The following is a 23,660-nucleotide window of genomic DNA, read 5'->3' on the forward strand; positions in this document are numbered from 1 at the left end:
TTCTGGAGCCCAGCCAAACTGGGGGACCATGGAGGTCACAAAACCATGGTCCAAGTTAAGCTGTGATATCCATATTCTATATTTAACCTGAATAATAACCACTCTTATCAAAGAAACAAATATCTTTATTTATTAATGTGTGTAGTAAAAAGCCTTCTTGAAAATGTTAATCAAAAAAAAGAACGAAAATGTTTAAAAATTGCTATAATGGGTTAATAATGGCAATAACGGTGAAAAAGGTGATGAAGTTGGATTTTAAAAGCAGCAAAAATAGGTTAAAGTGGCAAAAGTTAGCATAAATAGTGGTAAAAGGGAGTTAAAATGTAGCTTTTAATTGGCAAAAACTGGGTGGAAATTTGGTAAAATGGGATGGAAAATTGATATAAACTGGCAAAGAAGGGTCAACTGAGAAAGAAAAAAAAGGGGCAATATTGGCAGAAATTGGTTAAACTACCAAAACTGGGCATATTAAATGGTGAAATGTGGTTAAAATGGGACAAACAGGGTGGGAAAAGGGTTTAATAGTGGCAGTAATGGGTCAACACAGGCAACGTTAAGCGTAAGTGGCAAGAATTGGTTTAGAAGTGGCAAAAACAGGAAGAAAAAGGTGGTGGAAAGAGATTAAAACTGACCAAAATAGATGCTAGATGGCAAAAATGTATTAAAATTGGTGAGGAAATGATGGAAAGGGGTATTTCATATCAAAAGCATCTGACTCCAGCCTGTTCCTAGCAGGCAGAGCTTTTTTATGTAGCCGGCCTAAATTTTGTAGCTTTCAGAACAAAACTGTTTGTTTAAATTTCAAAATACTCATATTGTTTTTTATTTTTACCTGATATAATTGATATAATTGGGATTACTGTTGTTCTGTGTTGAATGTGTTGCTGATGTATGTGTTTTTACTTTGGAATTCAAGGCTTCTGATTGGAAGATTCATAAATTTTCGGTAAACAAAGGTAAAAAAGGGACATTTTAGAGCCCTGGACCCAAAGTGGCATCATCAAGAGCAAATGCTTTAGGTGATGTCACTCTTCAGAAAGCTTACATGACAGCATCAAAGCTAGATTTATATCAAACTACTGAACAGTTTAGAGTCAGTCTGAGACAGTCAGTGATCAGAAAATTCTTTATTGGATTTCCAGGATATTTTATAGCAAAAAGAAAGGAGAAAATGTCTGAGAACATAGAGAACACAGACTGTTTCCATGACCTGTGGAGAAATTGTTGACATGAAGAGTGAGGAGATGGTGGACTCAAAGCCAGGGACCAGCAACGCTGAGGAGATCCAGCAGAGATCTCAGCAGTGCCACAGTCTGACGTTCCCCCTGAGAATGTGGAAGGATATCCCAGGCAGGATCAGTATCCCAACTGGGGACCCTATCATCCACCATAGCAGGGACAACCACCATTCCTGTACCGTGATCAGCTATTCCCTGGACAGCCTTGTTCGCCGTACTACGGACCACCACAACCGCTACCTCATATAGTGAACTTTGAGATTTGTCCCTCCAGCTGGAAGAGGAGAGAGCGATGAGAATCGAGGCAGAACACAAGAACAACGTCTAAGGAGACAATTAATGATCTTCAAACTGAAAATAATAGACGCCACAGAGAGATGGACATCAGGAGGAGGCAAGATATGACCTTCAAGAAAGATGCCAACCTCACCAGGGAGATCGTGGCTTTAAGAAAACAGCTGAAGGAGCGGATCACCAAACTGACAGCTCAGGAAGAGGCCATGAAGAATATGGAGAAGAAGATAGAAAATCTCCAAAAACAGCTGGAGGGTTGCAAGAAGAAAACTCCTGAGGTCCAAGAACAACCAAAGCACCCGAGAGCAGAAGGGATAAATATCACAGAAATCCAGGAGCTCTTGGATATAGTTTCATCTCAGAATGATCGACTGCAGGCAGAAATGTCCAAGTCCGACTCCCTGCAGAGACAGGTAGCAGAGGTCCGACAGAAGCTGACGACTGAGGTGGACTCCCTTAAACAGCAGATAAGGGTCCTCCAGAATGAAGCCTCCAGAAAAGATACAGCTCCCACCCTGGAGAAGGAGGACTTGATAAACCAGCTGCAGGCACAGATCAGCTGCAGTCATGAGATCAACAACAACCTGCTGACCCAGATGGACACCATCCAGGCCCTGCAACAGGCGACTGACGATGCAAGAGAGGTCATGGCATGTTAGGAACACCGTCTGCAGGCTGAAACACTGAGGGCTGACACTCTGGAAGAACTACAGCGTGTCAGGCTTCAGTTTTCAGAGGCAGAGGGCAGGGACCTGAATGGGCAGCAGAATGTGAGTGAGGAGGCCTACAGGATAGACGTGTCAGACCCCCAGCAGCTGGAGAGCGATCAAATCCAGCTCCAAGAGACCATGGAGAGCTGCATTACCCTGGAGGAGGAGGAGGATGTGTTCAAAGGACAGGCAGAGGAAAATGTCTCTTGGTGGAGGAAGATTAAAAAGGCTCTGACTTCATCGTGGCACCACCAGTTCAAACAGCAGAAGAGGCAGCAGGACCAGCAGAGAGTCTCCTCACTCAGTCCTCTCCCACCTCTGGACTCAGACAGGCTGTAACAGGTCTGCAGCACAGTGGGTCACATGAAGTCCTGATAGAGAGGAGTAGCTTTTTGTCTGTCAGGATGTCACATGATCCACTTTCTCCGGGAGCTCTGGTTCGCCCCTAAAAAAATACAAAAAAAAAATTGTCCACAGTGTCAAAAAAAACATGGTTATAGAATCAAAACACTCTCGGATCAGACAGGTGAATTAGTGATGTCCATTATTTTTATGTCATTTGCATTTAGAGTGCATTGAAATCTTAACGTTTCAAAGAATAATGCATGAAAATCAAAGTTGTTGCTCATTATTATTATTCAATGAAACCTAACTGTATATAAGACAGAGGTGGGCAACTGGTGGCCCAGGGGCCACATGCGGCCCTCCTTCCCATTAAATGTGGCCCCCCGAGTAAATGTGGAATACAAATATATTGTAAATATGAAAGAAACATGGCAAAAATCTACAACAAAAACATGTGGAAAAGAAATATTCTCCTCACAATCATTGATTCCTGATATGTATTAAGAGCCCTAAAAAACAGTAGTGGACATCGGCTGCAATTGTTTCTGTAAATGCTTTCTATATTTTTCACTGAATACATTTTTGAATGAAATACATATGCAAGAAAAATGTTCTAAAATAACCAGAAAATACCTGTAAAATACCTATGTTCCCTGTGCTAAAAAAGTAGCTTAAATGTTGTTTTTTATAATTCTTTGTTAAGCTCATTAAAATACCCGTATTTGTACCTAAGATCAAAAATAAAAATATCTGCAGAAAAATGATCGAGAAGAGTACCTTATTTTCAGTCTTTGAAAATGTTACGTTTTTTGCCCGTTTGTTTGAAGTTCTATCATCTCTGTTTTTACTCGGAATAAAACTTTCGTGTAATGACAAATACATAACGTTAAAACAAATACATAGTGTTAAATCTGTTTTATCAAATCTTTAAATGATGGATGGACCAGACATCCCTCCTCTCTCAGGCTACCTTTACGCACTGTGCGTAATAACACACCATTGTGACTGACATCAATTTCCCCCAGTTTTAAAGACACAAGCAACGGAACTATGTCCGAATTTCAAAATAAAAGCAGCTGATTTTCTTGTATGGTACTATCCTAATTTATTATCTGTTTACTACTCTCCTTTTACATTGACATTCCAATGATAAAATTATGGTTTCTAGAATGTATTTTTATCTCATCACCATGATGTCTGTCTCATTTTATTTTCTGAACACTAAAATTGGCTTTGTTGAATTTTATGTTTGTCTTTTATTACTGCTTTAATATAGTTTTATTGTTGTTCATGTCCATTTTTCTGTATTAATTGAGAACTTAATAGCTTTGTATTATATTTGTAGTCTGGTATCATGATAATCCAAATATCACTGGGTTCACATTTGTGTACAGCTTATTCAACAATTTTTGTTCCACTCACGCTGTTTAAGCAACTTCAATTGAATATGGGATATATATTAATACATTTTAAGTGAATTATGTTATTTTTCTTTTAAAGTTTATTTTTTTAATGTCTATCTTCCTGTGCGTCACGTGAGTTTTATACTGAAGGTGTAACCGGAAGTGCTCTTACATTGAGTCTGGCTTGTTGTTTTCCTCCTCGGTGGCTCCACTGTGGTGTCTCCGGGATGCTGAGCAGGAGGGCGGGGCTGTGATTCTTGCAGTGCCGTGGAGTGATGTAGCAGGACGGAGCGGACACAGAGGAGGGCATAGTAAACGTCGGTACGGTTGCTCCATCGTAGTAAACTCGGTTAAATCGGTGTGTTTTTGGATGCATTATGGATTTACTCGGTAGTAACTCGATTTAGCAAATCTTAGAGCCTCATTGTTGGAGGTTTTCGTGCAGCCTGACACACGGACATCTTGTTTCTCTCACATCAGGAGTGTAGAGACATATTTGCCTTCACCTTGGACCCCGTGCAGGCTGCGTGGTAGTGGAGCTCGGTTTAGTCCAGCATGGCGTGGCCCTGTATCAGCAGGGCGTGCTGCATGGCCCGCTTCTGGAACCAGCTGGATAAGGCTGACATTGCGGTGCCTTTGGTCTTCTCCAAGTACACGGACGTCTCTGAGATGCAGCACATCCAGCTGCAGCCGCCGCTCCACCCTCCCCAGGCCCGGGTCGCCATAGAAACGCAGCCGTCTCGCGCACATTCCCGCAACCCGGTAGCGGGCCGCGCGCCTCGGAGGTGCGTCTCCGAGGAGCGCGTGTGCAGCTCGGTGATGCGCGAGGACTTTAAGCACTGGAGAGTGCGACCAGAACCGAGCTGTAAACCCAAGAACGAGTACCACGAACCGGAAACACCGTTCAACAGCGAGACCCAGTACCAGAAGGACTTCAAGCCCTGGCCCATCCCGAAGAGGTACGACCACCCCTGGATACCCAAACCTGGTACCGAAGACCGGTCCAGGCACGCGAAGCAGCAGGCGGCGCTGGACGCGGAGAGCGGCGTAGAGAAGAGTGCGATAGCTGATAAAGTCCAGGAGAAAGACCTGCTCCAAGGCCAGGAGAGGAAAAAGAAGTCCAGTAAACAGGAGGGGGTGAAGAAGGTGGTCCTGAAGGTGGAGGGAGAGGGCAGAGGGAGGGCGGCGGCGGACGCTGTGAACCGACAGATCAAAGAGGAGATCACAGCCGGCAGCTCCTACAAGTGAGTTCAAACACAGACCGCCATTAAGGTCAACACTGAACAGGTGCACAGACAGCAGACGGGGTCAGAAGCTGCAGATAGCTCTCTGAGTTTTTTAAATCATTTTATCAAAGGCTATTTGCTTCTCTACACCAGTCTTTCCCAAAGACAAGTATGCCAGGCGCATTTTAAAACTTCAAACACTTATGGGGGACCTCCAAAGCCCTTATACAACCATTACATGAGATGCCATTAACTCCTGTTTTTTTATTTTTCAGCTAGTTTTCAAGCATTATTGTTTTCAGAGGGTCGTGGTCCACACTTTGTGAAGCACAACAATTTCCCATTAACAAGGCCGCTAATGGGGGGGGGGGGTTTCTGGGGCCCAGCCAAATTGGGGGGGCCATTGTTTAAAAAAAAAAAAAAAAGACAACAAGACAAAAAAACAAAAAACTTTTTAACCTGAATTACAACCACTCTTCTCAAAGCAACGGATATGTTTTTTTATTCATTTGCGCATTACTTTATAGCCATCTTAAAAGTTTTACACCTTTTTTGAAAAACAGGATTTAAAATTGGTTAAAAATGGCAAAAATTGGCGAAAAGGTGGTGAACTTGGATTTTAAAGTGGCAGAAATGGGTTTGAAATGGCAAAAAAAATAGGTAAAAGAGGCAAATTTAGGTGAAAAGTGGTAATAATTGGTTAAAATGGGATAAATAGGTTATAAGTGGGTTTAACAGTGGCAATACTTGCTTAATAGTAGCAAAAATTGGCAGAAAAGGTGGTTAAATGGGGTTAAAATATGGAAAAATTGGTCTAAAGTGGCAAAAAATGGTTAACTGATGCAGAAAAATAGGCTAAAAATAGCATAAAAAGGTATAAAGATCGTGAAATGTGGTTAAGAATGACAAAAATTCTGGGTCAACAGAGAAAGTAACAAGAATTGCTTTAGAAGTGGCAAGATGAGGAGAAGAAGTGGTAGAAAGGGTTTTCGATGAAGGAAAATGCTCAAAAGTGGAACATATGGGCAAAAAAGGCAGAGAAACTACATTTAAACGTGGCAGAAATGGGTGTAAAGTAGAAAAATAGGCATACAAAATCGTGAAATGCAGTTAATATTGACAAACATTGGCACATGAAGTGATGAAAAGAGGTAAACAGTGGTAATAATGTGTCAACAGAGCCAAAAATGCAGAAAGAACTGATTTCAAAGTGGCAAAATTGGGCAGAAAACATGGTAGAAAGCATTGAAAAGGTAGCAAAATGGGTAATCAGAGACACAGTTGGGCTCAAACTGTGCAAACTTGGTGAAAATTGTCAAGAAATAATGGCAAATTGGGTGGGGAGAGTCGTTAAAAAGAGGTACAAATAATTTCATCATCAGAACCCAATCGCAGTTTGACACATTTTCATCTCCGAAATTAAGTAACTGTTAGCCAGTATGCTAGCGCCAATGCTAGGGATAAAACACACATACACTGATAGCATCAATTAATCACAACTGGGGAGGGTCCATACTCTGGGTTTGTCAGGGGTCCAGCCCTATCTGTGGCGCCCTGCCCATTAATACAATACACAAAAAATTCTCCTGCTGTCAAGTTAAAATATTTGGTAGCTGTGGGAGAGTTACAGTCCTGAGGATAGAAGGTGAGCGTTGTTTTTACCTCTGTTTTTTTTTCTTAAAGAAAAGGCTCTCTCCTGGATTGTCTTTATTGTTAGTATGGAAGCCCTAAGAGGACACATCCACAGATTTATTTTGGCAATCACATAAGAAAGTAACTCAGTTATTAAAACTATCTAGCCAAAAGTGGTACCCTTTTGTTGCGTTATAGCTCTTTGTTTCTATGGCGACGGTGTGTTTTGATGCCGAAAAGGAACGCTTTAAAAAAAGGTTTCAGAGTGCAACTTGTGAAAACAGCATTTTCGCCATCGTTAAGGAAACTGGCGGTTCCACTGATCACTTTGTAGTTGCCCCAACTTGAGCCTGATCATGTGTCGTTTGTTGTGCAGTATTAAGGGGGACGGGACCCCCAGTTGACCGGTCAAATGGCATGTTTCATGTTTTTGTCAAAGAACCACAAACTAAATCCCAAATTTTGGGGCATTTTTTTCCTTCATAAACGGTTGGATGAAGTCTGAAATCACCAACAGCAGGAATGGCTTTTAGATGTACAAGCAGGACACAGGTCTACCTGCAGACACGGGAATATTTGTTGTTATTCAGCTGCTGGTTGTGTTTGCCTGAGATGCTTTTTATGTTTGGGAGGAGACAAGAGTAGTTTATGTAGCTGTTTAAAGTGTGAAAAACAAAACTAAAGATCTGACTTCAACCTCTGTGGGGGAGACTTTTCAAAGTCATTTGTCACAGTCCGTCCTGACCTCACTTGTACAGTGTGAGCACTCAGGTCATGCACCGCCACCATACACCATACACCATACAAATTGTACAGCATGGTCATGTGTCTAAAAAGACCCAGTCTCATAGTTTGAGCTAACATTACACCACGACTGTTACAGAGTCACCTTGAAATCTCACAGTGCATGCCCGGCTTCACACTTCCTGCCAGTGGCAGTGCATCGCTCAGTGGACTACAACACTGGCAGTCTTCTTAGTTCTGTTTACGCCCCTTACTTCCAGTCAAGATTTCCTTTTTTAAATTCACTTGTTTTGTAGCAACCTCATGTTATGCACGGCCTAGAGCAGTGGTTCCCAACCTGGGGTCCGGGACCCCCTGGGGGGGCACCAAAGATCTCGGGGGGGTGCAAGGCTTTGTCTGCTCTGAGGTTGTCAAAGTTAGATTTGCAAATATTAAGTAAAATCATGATAAAGCAATTAATAAACAGTTTATACAATGTTTTTTTGGTAAGAAAAACATGTGAAGAGCCACTACATTAGTGTTTTATCAAAAAACATTGAAATGGATGTTGATTTTTGGCAACCCCCTTGGGGGGGCTCAGCTTGTTTTTTGAAACAAGTCGGGGGGCTCCAAGGAAAAATGGTCGGGAACCACTGGCCTAGAGGGTACCAGGCGTAACATAAAAGTGACCTCTCCTTCCCATTCCCAAGATGACCAAGCACAAAAGGAACAGCAATCGAGCTTGCAGTCCATAAAACAAAATGTATAGATTTTTTAAAACACTCTTGCAAACTAAATACCTTACCTGTCTAGAAATAAGGAAAATATTATACAACTAAACTGACTCCCTAAAGAAGAACTGGAGAAAACGATTATTGCCAAAGCTACTCTCACCTATTTACCGGTACTGTTACTGTTTTAATTTATCATAAATTTTTATGTTTAACAAAATACCAAATTCACAATACTCAAACACACGATTACATGCTGCTCTGTGGCGACGCTTGTGACAAGGTAGGAGGGTCGACATCTCTGTTTGCACAGTCTCTTTTAAAGGTCACGTATTGTGCAAAATACACTTTTTTCAGGCTTATCTAACAAAAATATGTGCCCTTGGCCTATCCACAATCCCCGAAGGATCAGAAAAATCCATTCACTGCCCCCCTTCTTCTTCCAGCTTTCAGAAAATGTGTGCTAAAACAAGCTGTTCTCAGATTTTCCCGTCATAATGTCATATGGGGAGTTAGCACCACCCCCAGGTTGGGTTGTGCCCTCCGCATTTGGAAGAAAGCTTCACCCTCCTCTCCTTATCCTCCTCCTAGCTGGCAGCTGAGAGGAGGGCCCAATCCCAGTGTCCACATTCACACACTCACTGACTTTGAGGCGCGCTCCCGCTAAGTCCGTGAGGGCTTAGGGCTGTCCCACTGTCAAATCATAAAGTGTGTGAGGGATCTCTCGCTGACTTTTTGAGCCCTTCATGCACCCTCTCTGTGAGTGGGTTTTTTAGACATACAAAAACCCAATAGTGGAGTGTTTTTTTCAGCAACAGACTCCACAGGCATGTTTTGGGGACCTCTGAGAACAATATAAACTTGTCTGTAAGGTGTAAAATATGTGACCTTTAAAAGGTCAGGTATCGGCCCACTCCCAGCCAATCAACAGCTGTCACGCCACAGCTCTCGTCCAGTCAGCGGTTCCCTCCAATCAGAACGCACCACACCTGCAGCACAGCAGAAGGTAGAGGCCACACACAGACAGAGAGGGAGGAGGGAAATAAACAACACCACTCCTCTGCAACAGAGACAATAAAATAAATAATAAAATTAATTATGACTCACAGTCATAACACTCACCTCATCATCCATTCAAATGTTGTTATCCTGAGATAACAAGTGAATAACAAGAAAATAATAAAAATTCAATGCCAGGAGAAAATATTAAAGGTTATGAATGCCAGTCCTCTTCAGGCTTCAGTACTTTAGGACCTATTCTTTATTAAAACTTAAATAATTAATATTGCACTTATTTATTGGAGCTAATTATAATCAGCAGGAAGTAACAGAATACTGTGAAGCATATAACATTCATTCATAAACAACACACAAGGAATGTTAGCTAGTTTTAATGCAATGTGTATAGTTATTATTTTTAGAGCCAACAAAATATAGAATACAAATAATTGGGAGGGATTTTTCCAAACTTCCTGTTAAGAATGTCCTGTTTTCCTGTTTGTAAAAGCTGTGTTATAAATCTTGGGCTGTATTATTCAACTGAAGTTCTTCCTCTGTAAGATACAGAACCAACCGTAAAAAAATCTGCTCTTCTGCCAAAATTAAATAAATCACTCCCTTCTCCCTCCCTGAATACATTTACTCTCAAATATCTTTATAAAGTTTGTTATTAATTGTAGGTCCTTGGACAAACTATTTAATAATACTGTCGGCCTTGGCTTGAAGTTAAACCTGAAATAAATTGAGGCTATTAAAAGAAAATTATGCTTTAAAAGTTGTTTCTCTCACGACCTACAGGATGTGAAATTTTCCACCGTACACATCGTTAATTAAGGGTGACTAATTCACTTAATCTGAGGAAAACAGCTGTTTCACAGCTAATTGCAGGTTTATGTTTTTAAACAGGAGCGGCTCAAAAGTCCACAGAGCAGAGCAGTTTATTTTTATTTTCTCTACAGCAGGTACCATGTCATTTAATGAAAGGTCAAGGTGGATTTGTAGCCAAACACTGTTGATGTTTGGGTCTACGGGGCTAATCTCTGTGGGATTATGCAACGTTCCCGAGGATGATGGGAACTGGTGGATGGATGAGCATCAAGTCACGCACGTCACAGTAACTGTACGCATGAGTCCCCAGGCTGTAGTTTGATATTATCAGTCGCATTCATGCTCTGGGGAAATTGTGAGAAAATGCTATAGTCTGGCTCCATGGTTTAACCCTATAGGGTCACATTTATGCATTTATATTAGAATTATATTTAATTCACTGTGTTTGCATTACAGGATATAAATCATAATTTTTGGGCTCAGTTTGGAGACAGACTCTAGATTTGGGATCTGTGATTGGCTCTCTGTGAGTGGGTCTTACAGCTGTTAGGATCCCTGCGGTCCTGTCTGGGTCGTTGAGCAGTCAGCAGGGTACAGCCGGGGTGCAGCCGTGGGCACTCTCCCCCCACATGGCAGGAAATGGCTGCGTCGTGACAAGCAGCAGCCCTGTGAAGTCTCGTCTTCATCTGCAGGCAGAGACTCAAAGCAGGTCAGCTGTGGGTTAATAGCAGGGATGGTGTGGACACAGCAACACAGCACAGACACATGTACTGTAGACACGTCCATATCCCAATTTTCTCTTCGGGATGCCACATCTGATGCAGAATTCCAATCTCATTCCTATGATATCAATTACAGGAATTTACCGATTACTTGTGATGCACCTATGTTATGGTTGAACATCAGACCATCTGCAGATAACATGGCATGCACAGATGTCAGCAGCAGATGTGTTTCTTCTGGGTCACATCTGTAGAAGTTTGTTAGTATACCTAAATGCTGACTCAGAGAGGTTTTTCTAGAGTTACAGACGCTGTTGGACAAACTCTGATCTGTTTTCATGGTAAAATGCCAAAGAAATGTGGGAAGGATGGCAGTCATAAAGCCCATTTTAACTTCCTTTACATATAAAAATAAGGGATGTTCAATATTGGATTTTTGCTGACATGGCAAATTTCCAAACTCAAGTTAGCTGATAGCAATATCAGTACTTAATGTAAACTAGGGCTTGGTGATACGGCCTAAAATTATAGCACTATATTTTACTTCTTCACTTTTAATTCTTTGTAAATACACATGTAGTGTTAAGTTTCATTACAGTCCTGCTGACGAGTGTCATTTATCTTATATTGGGGCCCATATATCCCATATATTGGAGCCTTTTACTCTAAATGAAGTTATTTACAGGAAAGGGTGATATGGCCTAAAATTTTCATCATAGTGTTGTTTTCTTGCCCGTGGCAGTAATGGTATTATATCACAGTATTACAAAATTAAACCAGCTAACACATTTTAATGCATATTTACGTGTTGCAAGACTTTTTTGTCGTTCATTAAAATGACAGGGAGTCTTCAAGTATTTTGTCCATTTAGATTATTTACTGGGCATTTGCTTTGGTTAGCAATGTGAGACCAATCAGCTGCATTTAACAACCATAAAAACATAAACATTGTGATACAGCTTCAAGTCTGTGTAACAGGACTAGAGACAGTTCATTTCTGAACCTGACCGAGACTGTGGATACCAAGTCGACAGTCAATTAGAGTAAATGCTATAAATGTTATTACAGCCTGTTTATTTATACACATAACTCATGACCAGACCTTGAAAATTAATGTGGGAAGACATTCTTTTTATTTCATTTCTTCACATTAGCACCACTAGCTCTGAGTTAGCCCATTAGCACATTAGCTGCTACCATAACTTAGCAGTTTACAGCAGCCAAATACCATCCTCTGAAATTGTCCCAACATATAACTAACCAGTGCTCCATTAACTATACACCACCCTAAAACTCTGTGTTATAGATGAAACTTTAGTTTTACCGTTAGTTGTCCCATATAAGTCCTCATAAGCTGATGATCTCAATTGTAACCTCCACTGCAAAAACAGTCAAATCCAACCATTGCGGTTTCTTTGGAGTAGTACTGTAGAAAGACAGAAGTTTCTACAGTGGATAGTTCTGTCCAGTCCTCCTCTCATTGATGGCTCTTCTCACACTGCTTCTGATTAGCCAGGATGGCCCAAGCATGAATGCCCACCTATGGGGAAGTAAGATGGTGCCATCGTCCGTTAAGATCCATGCCTTTCTGCATGACATGATTCTGTGTTGAATCCTGTTCCATTTCATCTGAGAACGGGTCATAGGGAGATTTACACACTCAACAAAGTCCACTGCAACTATCTGCTTGGCCCAGGCCCGTCCATGTCCCGACTGTTGCATAGGTGTTTATACCACTCAGCTTTCTGCAGCTCCTTTTGTTGCGACTCCTTTGTTACCTGCAGCGATGACTGACTCAAAGTCCTGCCACTGATTTTCCTGCATAGTTTTTCAGTAGCTCTAAACTTTCCTGGAGTTAGGCTTTGTTTGACATCATGCATGTTGATCATGAATGTTCATGCCCTACATTAGCCATGTGCTGTCTTTAATAAACAACCTCAGCACCACACAGGAAGGAAGTTGTAGTAAAATGACTTCGTAACAAATTATATGATGTGCAGTTTTTCCCCATTCACTTACTAAGCAAATTGCCGCAGTGCTGGGTTCAAGACAAACCAAGTAGATCCATTGCAGCTCACAGCTTGTGTTGACACCCTTGAGAAAATCATACTTTGGAAAAAAAAAACTTTTAATTGTCAGTTGGTGTGATTTTTATGCACACAAGTGTTTTGACAAACAGTTCAAATAGCAGACTGTTGATTTAATAAAAATAACTGATTTATGTTAGCTCTCCTTTCTTGTTTTGCAGGCAGCTGTAAAGCCGTCTAGCATAAATTATAGATATCAGTTGATCTTAGCTGCTTGAATCTTCCTTTGTAGCTGGCAAGGTTATCATATCATTATTTTCAGCATGAAATCTTTAAGAAGGATTTCAGGATTCAGAGCTGTGAAGACGTCTGTCCTGTCAGAGTGAGAAAGTTCACTTATTTCAGACAGCTTCAGAAACTTTGGAGTTTGAGTCTGTTTGATCAAAATACTGTCAGTCACGACTTATCAGCAGGCTGTCATAGCTGCCATGACTGTATATAATGCAGATGTTATTAATGCATTTTTGCTGCCTCTCAGTGTCACAGTGTCTTCAAGTATGAGAAACACACCATGATATAATTTTAATAAATCTAAATAGATTTGTTGTTCACTCTAGATGAGTAGTTACTAGTGGGGAAAATAAACAAAACAACTGTTTTATTTGCTTCTATGTATCAAATCTGTGTTTAATAATGGCCCAGGCAGTTACATAAAACCTTTTTTAGTTTGGTAATCTCACTGAAATCACATCATTTTCAGAAAGTCAGACCTGAGTAGAGGGAAAAGCAGAAACAGACAATAATAACCAGACAAGCAGAAGCATGTCTGACCTCATTTAGACGATGCTTTAACATGGATTAACTTCTATTTTGGGCAGTGAGAGACCAAGTTATAATCCTTCATACTAGGTGTGGATGTACCTCAATAGGTACAGAAGAAACCTTGGTATCTTACAGCTCGGACTACATACAGAAGTGGACTGGGATGCCTTCATCTGGACTGGTTTGGTAGTGTAGATGCTTAGTATGCCGGCAGTCCGCCTTTAAACAAAATGAGTGGCTTTATTTACGTCCATTAGCCTCACTTCTTCTGCTAGGAATTATGGTTCTTTTAGAGATCCTGGTCTTTTGGTTCAGTTCAATAATTAGAGCCAGCCTTTCAGTTCCCAAACATCTCTTCATCTAGTACAACTTTGGCTTTATAGTCTTTAAAAAAACAAAAATGGGGAACAAAAGAAAAGTATCTCTCAAATGAGTTCATGAGTCCTGTAAATACATGAAATGATTAAATAGTATGCTGCCATTTTCTTTCAAAGCATATGTATGACAGAATGAGGGAGAAAAGCGGTTAAAGTGGCACCACTAGCCTCTTAGCTCTCTTCTTATTATAAACCACAATAAGCTCAAGAGTTGCAGAGATGATGATAGTGCCTATAAGAAGTAATCACCCCCTTGGATGTTTTACCTTTTATTTGATTTTTTTAAATCATTCTTGGTCAGTTTAATTTGTTTTGATAAGTCTCAGTCAGGCTTGCACATTTGAACACTTATATTTTACACCATTCTTCTTTGCAAAGCTGCTCAAGCTCTGTCAGGTTGCACTGGGATCAGAACAGCCAATTTCAAGTCCAGCCAAGAATTTTCTGTTGGATTGAGGTCTTGGTTTTGACTCTGCACACTCTAGAACATTCACCTTGTTGTCCGCAAACCATTTCTATGTAGCCTTTGCTGTATGGAAAATAAATCTTCCCCCAAGCCGTAGTTCTCTTGTAGACTGAATAAGGTTGTCCTAAAGGATTTTTTCCGTATTTTGCCGCATTCATTTTACCTTCTACCTTTACGAGCCTTCCAGGGCTGGCTGCTGAGAAGCATCCCCACAGCATGATACTGCCACCACTATGATTCACAGTGGGAGGGGTGTGTTTGTGGTGATGTGCAATGTTTGATGCCCGCCATACATGGTGTCTTGACTGATGTCTTAAAAGCACCGTTTTGGTCATCAGACCATCAGAACTTTCTTCCACTTGACCATGGACTCTCCCACATGTCTTTTAGGGAACTCTAGTCAAGATTTAATGAGTTTTCTTCAACAGTGGCTTTGTCTTTGTCACTCACCCATAAAGCCCTGACTGGTGAAGAACCCGGGAAACAGTTGTTGTAAGCAGAGTCTCTCTCATCTCAGCTGGTAACTCCTTCAGAGTAGTCATTGGTGGCCTCTCTCACTAGTCTTCTTCTTGCACGGTCACTCAGTTTGTGAGGACGGCTTGATCTAGGCAGATTTACATATGTGCCATATTCCTTCCATTTCTTGATGATGGATTTAACTGAACTGTGGAGGATGTTCAGTGCCTTGGAAATATTTTTTATAATCCCCCGGCTTAAACTTTTCAATAACCTTTTGTCTGAGTTGCTTGGAGTGTTATTTTGTCTTTATAGTGTAATGGTAGCCAGGAATACCAGTGACTGGACCTTCCAGATGCAGGTGTTATCACTTGAGACACATTCACTGCACTCAGGTGATCTCCATTTCATTGTGAGACTACTAGCACCAATTGGCTGGACCTCTGTTGAATCAGGTCAGTCACTTTAAAAAGGGGTGAATATTCATGCAATCACTTATTTTACATCACATATTTTTATATTACATTACTTGACATTACTTTGTGTAAATCTATTCTACTTTGACATTAAAGAGTTTTTTTTGTCAAAAAGCCAAAATATATTGACCATGATTCATTTATAAAACCATTAAAGGGTAAAACATTGAAGGGGGTGAATACTTTATGGCACTTCTATTAGAGCAAGAGGTAAGTGAGATCCTGACTGAAGGTCATCACTGAACATGTACTATTAATGCATAGTGAGGATGTATGTAGTAAGTGCAGTCAACTTGGTATCAGAATTCCCAAAATAGATGTTTAATTCAAGGCTTATAAGACCCCTAAGACAAGTGAGGCATCACAGAGTCTGAGAAAGAAAGTTTAAAATCAACCTGATGGATCTTCCATCCAATTTGTAAAATTATTTTCTCAGTCCATATTTGAGATTCAAAGTGGGAGGCAGTCTTCCCACATTCATTTTTTACCTGAGGGGAATCTAAGACCTGCAATCTTCCTCTGTGGTTTTCAATGAGAGGAGATGTGATGATCATGTGAAAAGGAGAGTTTAAAATCTACGTCATCATAATTTCAGCAGGATGAGGATGATACTCTTTACATAAAGAAATGATAAAAGTGGTATTAAATCCCATTTTTCTTGTGTCTATTCATGAAACATTGAAACTAGGCTACACAGTTATGCTGTATAAAAACATAAAAGGCAGACTGGAATCTTGATGATTGATTAAAGAGACAAAAGGCACGTACAAAAGAGTGTCATCTGCATAAAACAAAAGTGGAAACATCAGTATTGGCGTGGTTATGTTGATAAAGTATAATATAAATAGTAAAAGTGAAGGATCCAGTATAGAGCCCTGTGGAACCCCCAGTCATGTGTCACAAGGAAGGTAGTTTAATGTCTGTTGGACAAATAAAAAATAAAAAAAACGAGCTCTGAAAAATGTAAACAGAAAAATAAAATTCAGACTAAGTCAGTGTAGTCTGATTAGTAAAATGCAGTGTTCAAAGAAATGGTGACAGCCAAGTTCAGGGCTTCTTTTTTCAATTCCAGTGAATGTCTCATATTCTAAAGAACAATGTAGATAGAGGCAGTGATTGTACCATAAAACTGGAGATACTGTGCACACAGTGTGTCTCTCCTAGGTGCCAGCTGGTGCATTAAACCATGGTAAACAAGAGAATGTATTTTTAGCTGAGATTAAGATTGTAGGATTTACACTGTTTTATTCATTTGTCAACTCACAGAGGAAAATATAAAGAACAACGCTATTTGCAAGTTGCTTTATTAGGACTGGACAGCATGGACATAACTTAAAATAACTGCATTCTAGCTTGTATTTGGAGCTTCTTATATTTTAATGTCATCTGTCCTCCAGTTAAAGATACAGTGTGAAAGATTCAGTAGCATTTAGCCGAACAAACTTGGTCAAAGTTAACTTAGTGATTATAAGAATCTAAACTACTGTTTAATCACCTATGTGAAGATCTTTTCATTTTTATCAACTTCCTTTGACTCCATCATGTTGCTCCACCATGTTTCTGCAGTACAGAAAGGACCAGATGACAGCAAGCTGCTTTCTCAAATTTCACTGGTTGCAACTTTTACCACCAGAAGTAAGCAACCCAATCGAGAATAGGACTTTATGATGTTGTTAATATTACCAATTTAACACCCTTTACCTCTAAACTGGCATCTTTTCTGGCCACTTGGTGTTTAGATTTTACTTTAACTTAAAAGTAGACCCGTTAAAGCCTGAATCCTACTGCTGGACAACTTGATGTCATATTGGGATGACATAAAGTCATGGATTTCTAAAATATTTCCAAATTAGCTAATTTTTGATGAGGAAATTTAAGTTGTTTTTAAATGTAACATCATATTGATTATTTTAAAAATGCTTAGAGAATCTTCACTGGAATATAAGTAAAAACATTGCAAAAATATATTTCCTGAAGGACTTGATCCCTTGTTGGGTTCTGTGTTGTTGAAAGCATGTGTGTCATGGTATCGAAAAGCCTTTTTACTTCAAATGAAAATCAGTGGGCAGCATGCCAAACTTTAAAACCCCGACTAACAGAGGGGAAAAAAATCAATTCAGCAATGCACAACCAAATCAATACTGAGGCATCACTAAAATGCATGCAACCAGCTGAATGAAAAAAAAATCCATTTTAACATGTTCCTACTAAACTCTAAGCTTCTCTGGAGTGCCGGGGGAAAGCTCTGACAGGAAGCTAGAGCGGCCTCTACTGGCAGGAGGTTCATTACTGTCAAAAAAATTTCAAGAGGATTTCCACACCTTGTTTATTAAAACCTATTGGTAATTAGTTTAACTGACTTGCATCGGCTAATTTGGTGAACAAATTTGATTGTTTAAATGGGACATATTATGCTAAAATCACTTTTTCAGGCTTTTCTAACAAAAATACATGGCCCTGGCTTGTCCACAATCCCCTCAAATTCCAGAACCCCCTCCCTCCACCTTTCAGAAAATGTGTGCTTAAACAAGCCTTTCTCAGATTTCCCCTGATGCTGTCATGTGGGGAGTTAGCCCCGCCCCCAGGTTCATTTGGCCCTCCTCACTTGTAAGAAAGTTCTGCCCCCCTCTCCCAATCCTCCACTCAGCTGGCACCTGAGAGGAGGATCAGGAGAGGCACATCCATTAAGCCGCATCAATTTTCTTAGCAGGGCGGAGTCAGGGGCGGAGTCAGAGAGCTACGTAACATTTGAGGCCACAGGCACAGAAACAGCTCGTTCTGAGCAGGGCTGAAACAGAGGGGTTTTTAGACATGCAAAAATCCAATATTGGAGTGTTTTTTCAGAAAAAAAACTTCACAGGCATGTTTTGGTAACCTCTGGGACCAAAATAAACTTTTCTTAAAGGGGTAAAATACGTCCCCTTTAACCACATGCATCAATTTTGACTGCTTTAGTCTAGTTTTTGTGACTGTCTATGTTTATTTCCTCAACTTCTCAGTTCTTAATCGCCCTGACTGCCTCTGGTGAGACTGTGTTTTTCAACCCATGTAGAAGTAAGTCATAGATAAGGGAATTGTTAGGATTAAATGTAAATGATGCTGATGGATTGAACCAATTGGAACCTGTTCCCAACTTGAACTTGGTCGTGATTCCCATCCCTACGACAACTTCTACAACCTTAAAAGGGTCTGTCTTTTTTCATCTTTTTCCCTGTCTTCTTTCTAATTCTCCCTGAATCGCTCCATATTAACGTGTTTCTGTCAGCAGACTGCTCTCTGCCTACTCCAGAGTATTTCCTGGTTGACGGGCCATCGTAGTCTTACACAGGAATTGATTGGTTGAGTAGCGTCCCATGTGATGAGTGCCGTGCCATTCCAAATGCACCGAAAGCAGCCCGGCTTGGAAGGGAAAGAGGTTATTATATGAGTATTTACAGTAGGTTGAAGTGGCAGGGGGAAAAATACAAGCAGCGTCCATCTGCATCAATTATGAGCTGCATCTGCATTGATGCAGAATGGTCCACATATGCATCCTGATGCATTGTGGAAAAGATTGTTTGCAACTCCACTAGTAAGCACCATGAGAGAAACACTGGTAAAAAGGCTGGAATCCAACACTGAGGTACATTGAACTGGCACAGACAGGAGGGATTGGAAAGACTAAATACTCTAGGAGAGGAGACACATCTGGAATCACACAGGACATACTCAGGGAGGGGTAAAAGGCTCTGAGATGAGAAACAAGGGGGATTACCAAAATAAAACAGGAAGCAGATGACATGAAACATGAGGATAGAAATAAGGGAATCCTGGTAAGGTGACATTTCCATGAGATTTCAACATTTCGTACTACCACAGAAACACTACTGCCAATTTTAGACCTCATGGAGTCATTTAACCGCCTGGTGGTAGCTCTAATTCTTGCAATTCTAGAAACTAAACTGAGTAAAAATAGACTCTTCTGCATGATGCAACTTCAGCCAGGGAGTTGTTCTCACCCTTCATTCAAAGCCATTCGTCTTACACTGAGCTTGCTCATAGGCCCTGCTTCCTCAGCTCCATTTTTCCTCCTTCAATAAACTTTATAAACTTGTATTTTCCCACAGAGAGCTTTTTGAACACAAGGACTGTTTTCTTCAGAGCACCTGGGAAATGCTACAGGCAGCTAGAGCCCTTTCATGTGAACCTCTGCATAAATTTCCAGTCAACATCCTCCCAGTCACAAGTCTCATGCAACCCTCATTTCAGCACCAACTCCCTGCTTTATGTTCAAAATGGCATTTTTTTGCATGACAATAAGTAAGAGACAGTAGCTGCTGGTGTCTTTGTTTGTGGTTTTTTTCTTGCTACCAGCTCTGCTGTAAGACACAAAGGCCATTCTTCATCTTGTCAGCTTTGTTTGTTCGTTAATGTGTACATGTCGGCTAATAAAACGGAGGAGAAACTATCAAGCAGATGACCGAGAAAGACGGATGAGAGCGGAGTTTGAGGCAGGTTCACTGAGTTCAGGAGAGGAAGGAGATTGAGGAGGCGTGAATTTTTAATTTGTGTCACGTATTACAGCTCGACATTATTCACTACAACCTCAGGAGCTTCTCCTGTTAGATTTTCTCCTCTTTCCTGCTTTTCATGTTGGCGTAAAACCCTCCCTTTTCTCCCTAACAAAGATGCCCCTTCGGCTCAAATGCAGCTTGTCTTTTAGGGCACGTTTTTTACTCTTGTGGTAGCAGACAGTAGACTGTAAAGAGGCCAGTGGATTCTGGTGGATTTAGAAATTATCCTCTTAGAGAGCCAGAAAAGCCTCGTGTTCATACTGACGAATGTTGAATACAGGAACACAGACACACAAAAAAAGAAGCGGCGGGTTCTTATCCTTCATGTCTGAGGCTCTCTCATCTGCGTTTGATTTGATTCCTCTGTTCCCTGAAAACAAACCCTCCCTGGTTTGGTGCTGAGATGTATTGTTGAGTGAAATTATGATCCGCAGATCTGTGCTGATATTCAGGACTCATTTGTTGCATCAATTCAGATCTCTGCCAGCTACAGCTCCCTGTCTTATGTAACTGATCTAATCTGCTTTAATCATATCTGGTTACAGTTAATTTAATTCAAGGAAATGTCTCATTAGGATATGAATGAGTTATATAACAAACCCACGGCTGATATTAAACTTTAAATGAATGTAAAGTACCACAAACCTACACTTTGGTACCAAGTGAAAGCATCTTTGTTAAAAAGGACACAACAAACGGCAGCAGTCTTCTGCTAGGAGACGTTAAACGGTTGCTCAGGGTTTCCAAATAGAAATGTTGGCATGTGAGGGGGACATATCTTATAAAGAGGCTCACACATACTGAAGGAGGCCCTCTATTGGGGCCTAAATGAAGCCAGTTAAAGGGCGGGTTGATAAGGCCTAAAGTTTAGTTAAAAGAGCTAACACATGAAAAGTCAAAAGCGCTTCAACAGAATAAACAATGCAGACTTTTATTGTAAAGAATTTGTTGGAAAATGTGTGTTTATCATTGTTTTTTGCTTAGCTTTAGCAGCAGTGCAGGTGAGTGTACAGAGCAATCATGTTTGCAGCTGGTTCTCTGACCTTCTTTAACTCCACGGCCCACTTTAATGACTCAACATGGACTTAAAGCAAGCAAGTCATGACTTCAAACACTCCTTAAAACAATTGTTTAAAGCGTTACAGTACAAATTGCTGCAGCGCTGTGCTCAAGGTGAAGTGAATTGATCCATTGCAGCACACAGCTTGTATTTAAGCCCCATATAGCCAACAGAAACATTTTGCAAAACGAGCACACTCGCTGTGTGTTACTGTTATTACAGACATCAGTCTCTGAGAGGAAAGAACACAGATTATACCTCACTGCTGTGCTTCATGTTAATTACACTGACACAAATGGGTGATGTTTGTCTTGTTAGCTGGCTGCTCTTTAGTATCAGAGCGATACTGATGATGACTGGACTAAGTCTCGCCTTACACCAGAAGACTTTGCTAAAACTTTTAAAAGACTTTGAAAAGACTAAAACCTGAGACCCTCTCACATCTAAAGACAATTTGTCAGCAAGTTACTGAGTTTTTAGTCACAGACTAAGATTTTGCAAAGACTGGGAAAGACTAACTACAAGATTGGAAAATGATTCCTTTTGAGATTATTTCCCATCATGCATCTGGTGGAAATTCACAATAACAATTTTTGGGCAGTGAACAAGATGTAGAAGGCGATGGAGATCGCATTTGAGTTAATCTCTTACAGCTGATGTTTTTAAATCATTTACACCGAGTGGGAACAAAAGGAAAGTTAAACACCAAAGCAACTTTGCATGTTACTGCAACAACCCAAGAACTATCCTGGAAAGACTTTGGAATAAAAGTACCGTATGCAAATGCAAGTAGTCTCACCACAGAAAAAAAGTGATTGAGCTTTTACTTTGAAAATCCCAGTGGAGGTTTATGGTACCCGTCATGTCAGCTGGAATTAATTGATTAATTAATCGCCTTTAGTTGTTGTCAGTAACGTATCATATTTGCTATGCTAACGGTAGCATCAGTTATGCCTCTTGCACTCCAACACAACACAACCTCTCAACTCAAAAGTAAAATTAGGGTTTGTGTGGTTACAGTTTCACCCATGTATGATAAAATAATGGCTGTACAACTGAGTTTCCTATATTAATGTGCACCGCTCTGATGTTTGATCCATTCTGTAAAGTAAGGTACCAGATTTCTGGTTAATAGCGTATTTCATGTTTTGATCAGGTTTTATCCTAAAGTGGCTCATGCTGAGTTCCTACCGGTCTCACAGTGCATTGTTGTTAATGAAAAGTTTATTTTGGGATACACAGTAACGACTGACTGAGGGGGAAAGAGGAGAAGAAAGCAGGAGAGAGAGAGGGGAGGGAGATTAGTGCAGAGATAATACCTGGATTCATTTGGTGTTATTTTGCACCACTTTCAGTGCCTGTTGTTGGCCTTCGTGGATTAAGTACTATTTGTTATTAGGCTAATTGGTATTTGCTGAATTTTCAATGTTCCTTCCCCTTCTCCTCATTTAAATTCATGTAAATGGGACATGTAGCTGTTTGCTCCATTGAGAAGTTTGAGTGCATTTTGTGTGCAGTTAGCATGGATTTTCCCTTTATGTGTGTCCTGTGGATTTGTTGCAATCTTTTTTTTCTGTTTTTGGAGCTAAATAAGGTACAAAAAGATGAGCTAATCTTTGGTGGACCTACCCCATTGAGCACTGTGGAAACCCTGACGTGTGGTTGCGTGCTCCTGGTTAGCTTCACCTCTAACTATGACACACCAAATCCAAACTATTGCAGTATGTACCCAGTCCAGTACAGCTTATGGCGGTTTGCACATGGTTGGTTTGTAAATCCACCAAGAAGAAGAAGGAAGAAGAGAGAACAATTGCAACCACTTGAGTTGACAACTATTTATGTTTTGTGTGGACTTTAGCATCTATCCTGCTAATATGGATGTTTTTATTATTTCTAAGAACAACAGCGACCCTCTTCTTACTTCCACATGGATTGTGCAGGTTAGGGGATTATATCAGACCCTGATGTGCTGTTTTTGAAGAGACAGGAGATGTCTAGAATGAACTGACAGATATCCTGTACTCAGGAATGGAGGTGTTCAAATCGCGCCCGGGACCTCCTATTCAGGCTGTCAGTACATTTGTGTTTGAAGCCTGAGTGTTTTCTTTGCTTTAGACTAGTTGCTTTAATGTAACTTGAGAATATCCCTAATGTAGAACAATGAAAAAATCTTTTAAGTTAAATATATAACAGACCAAATCAAGACAAATTATAGAAATAAAAGAATCACCAATATATAAAGTAAAGTTTAAAGCCATCATCATCTCAGCTGTAAAAACTGCTCTTTGAAATTTTGATTAATGAGCTGCCATTGCCAAAAATCTTTTAAAATACAGATTCTAACAGTGAGGATGCCTGTGACATGTTAACATGCTTGTACAGCTCACTCTGTGGCTGTTTCCACTGAGGGGCTGCAGGAGGCTGTTAGAGATAGAGATGAGGCCAGCAGATCTCAGAGGACGGACGGAGTATTGACCAGCAGCCAGGCCCTGACACACCACCGAGCATTGTGAAAGGAAGTGAAGAGTGTGCAGCAGCGTGCGCGTGGGTCGATTGATTCCCAGGAAAACTG

The 23,660-nt window shown here is 40.6% G+C and overlaps 1 protein-coding gene across 1 annotated transcript in view; it reads left to right on the top strand.

The window, feature by feature from the left end:
- Positions 1-4,545: 4,545 nt before the first annotated feature.
- The window catches only part of map6a (microtubule-associated protein 6a), a 47,239-nt gene continuing 28,124 nt past the window's right edge, over positions 4,546-23,660 (top strand). Inside the window, exon 1 of the mRNA XM_041802157.1 lies at positions 4,546-5,234. Coding sequence (XP_041658091.1) covers positions 4,546-5,234 — 689 coding nt within the window. The remainder of the gene's footprint in view (positions 5,235-23,660) is intronic.

This window comes from Cheilinus undulatus, linkage group 12 (genome assembly GCF_018320785.1).
Source record: "Cheilinus undulatus linkage group 12, ASM1832078v1, whole genome shotgun sequence".
Lineage (NCBI taxonomy): Eukaryota > Metazoa > Chordata > Actinopteri > Labriformes > Labridae > Cheilinus > Cheilinus undulatus.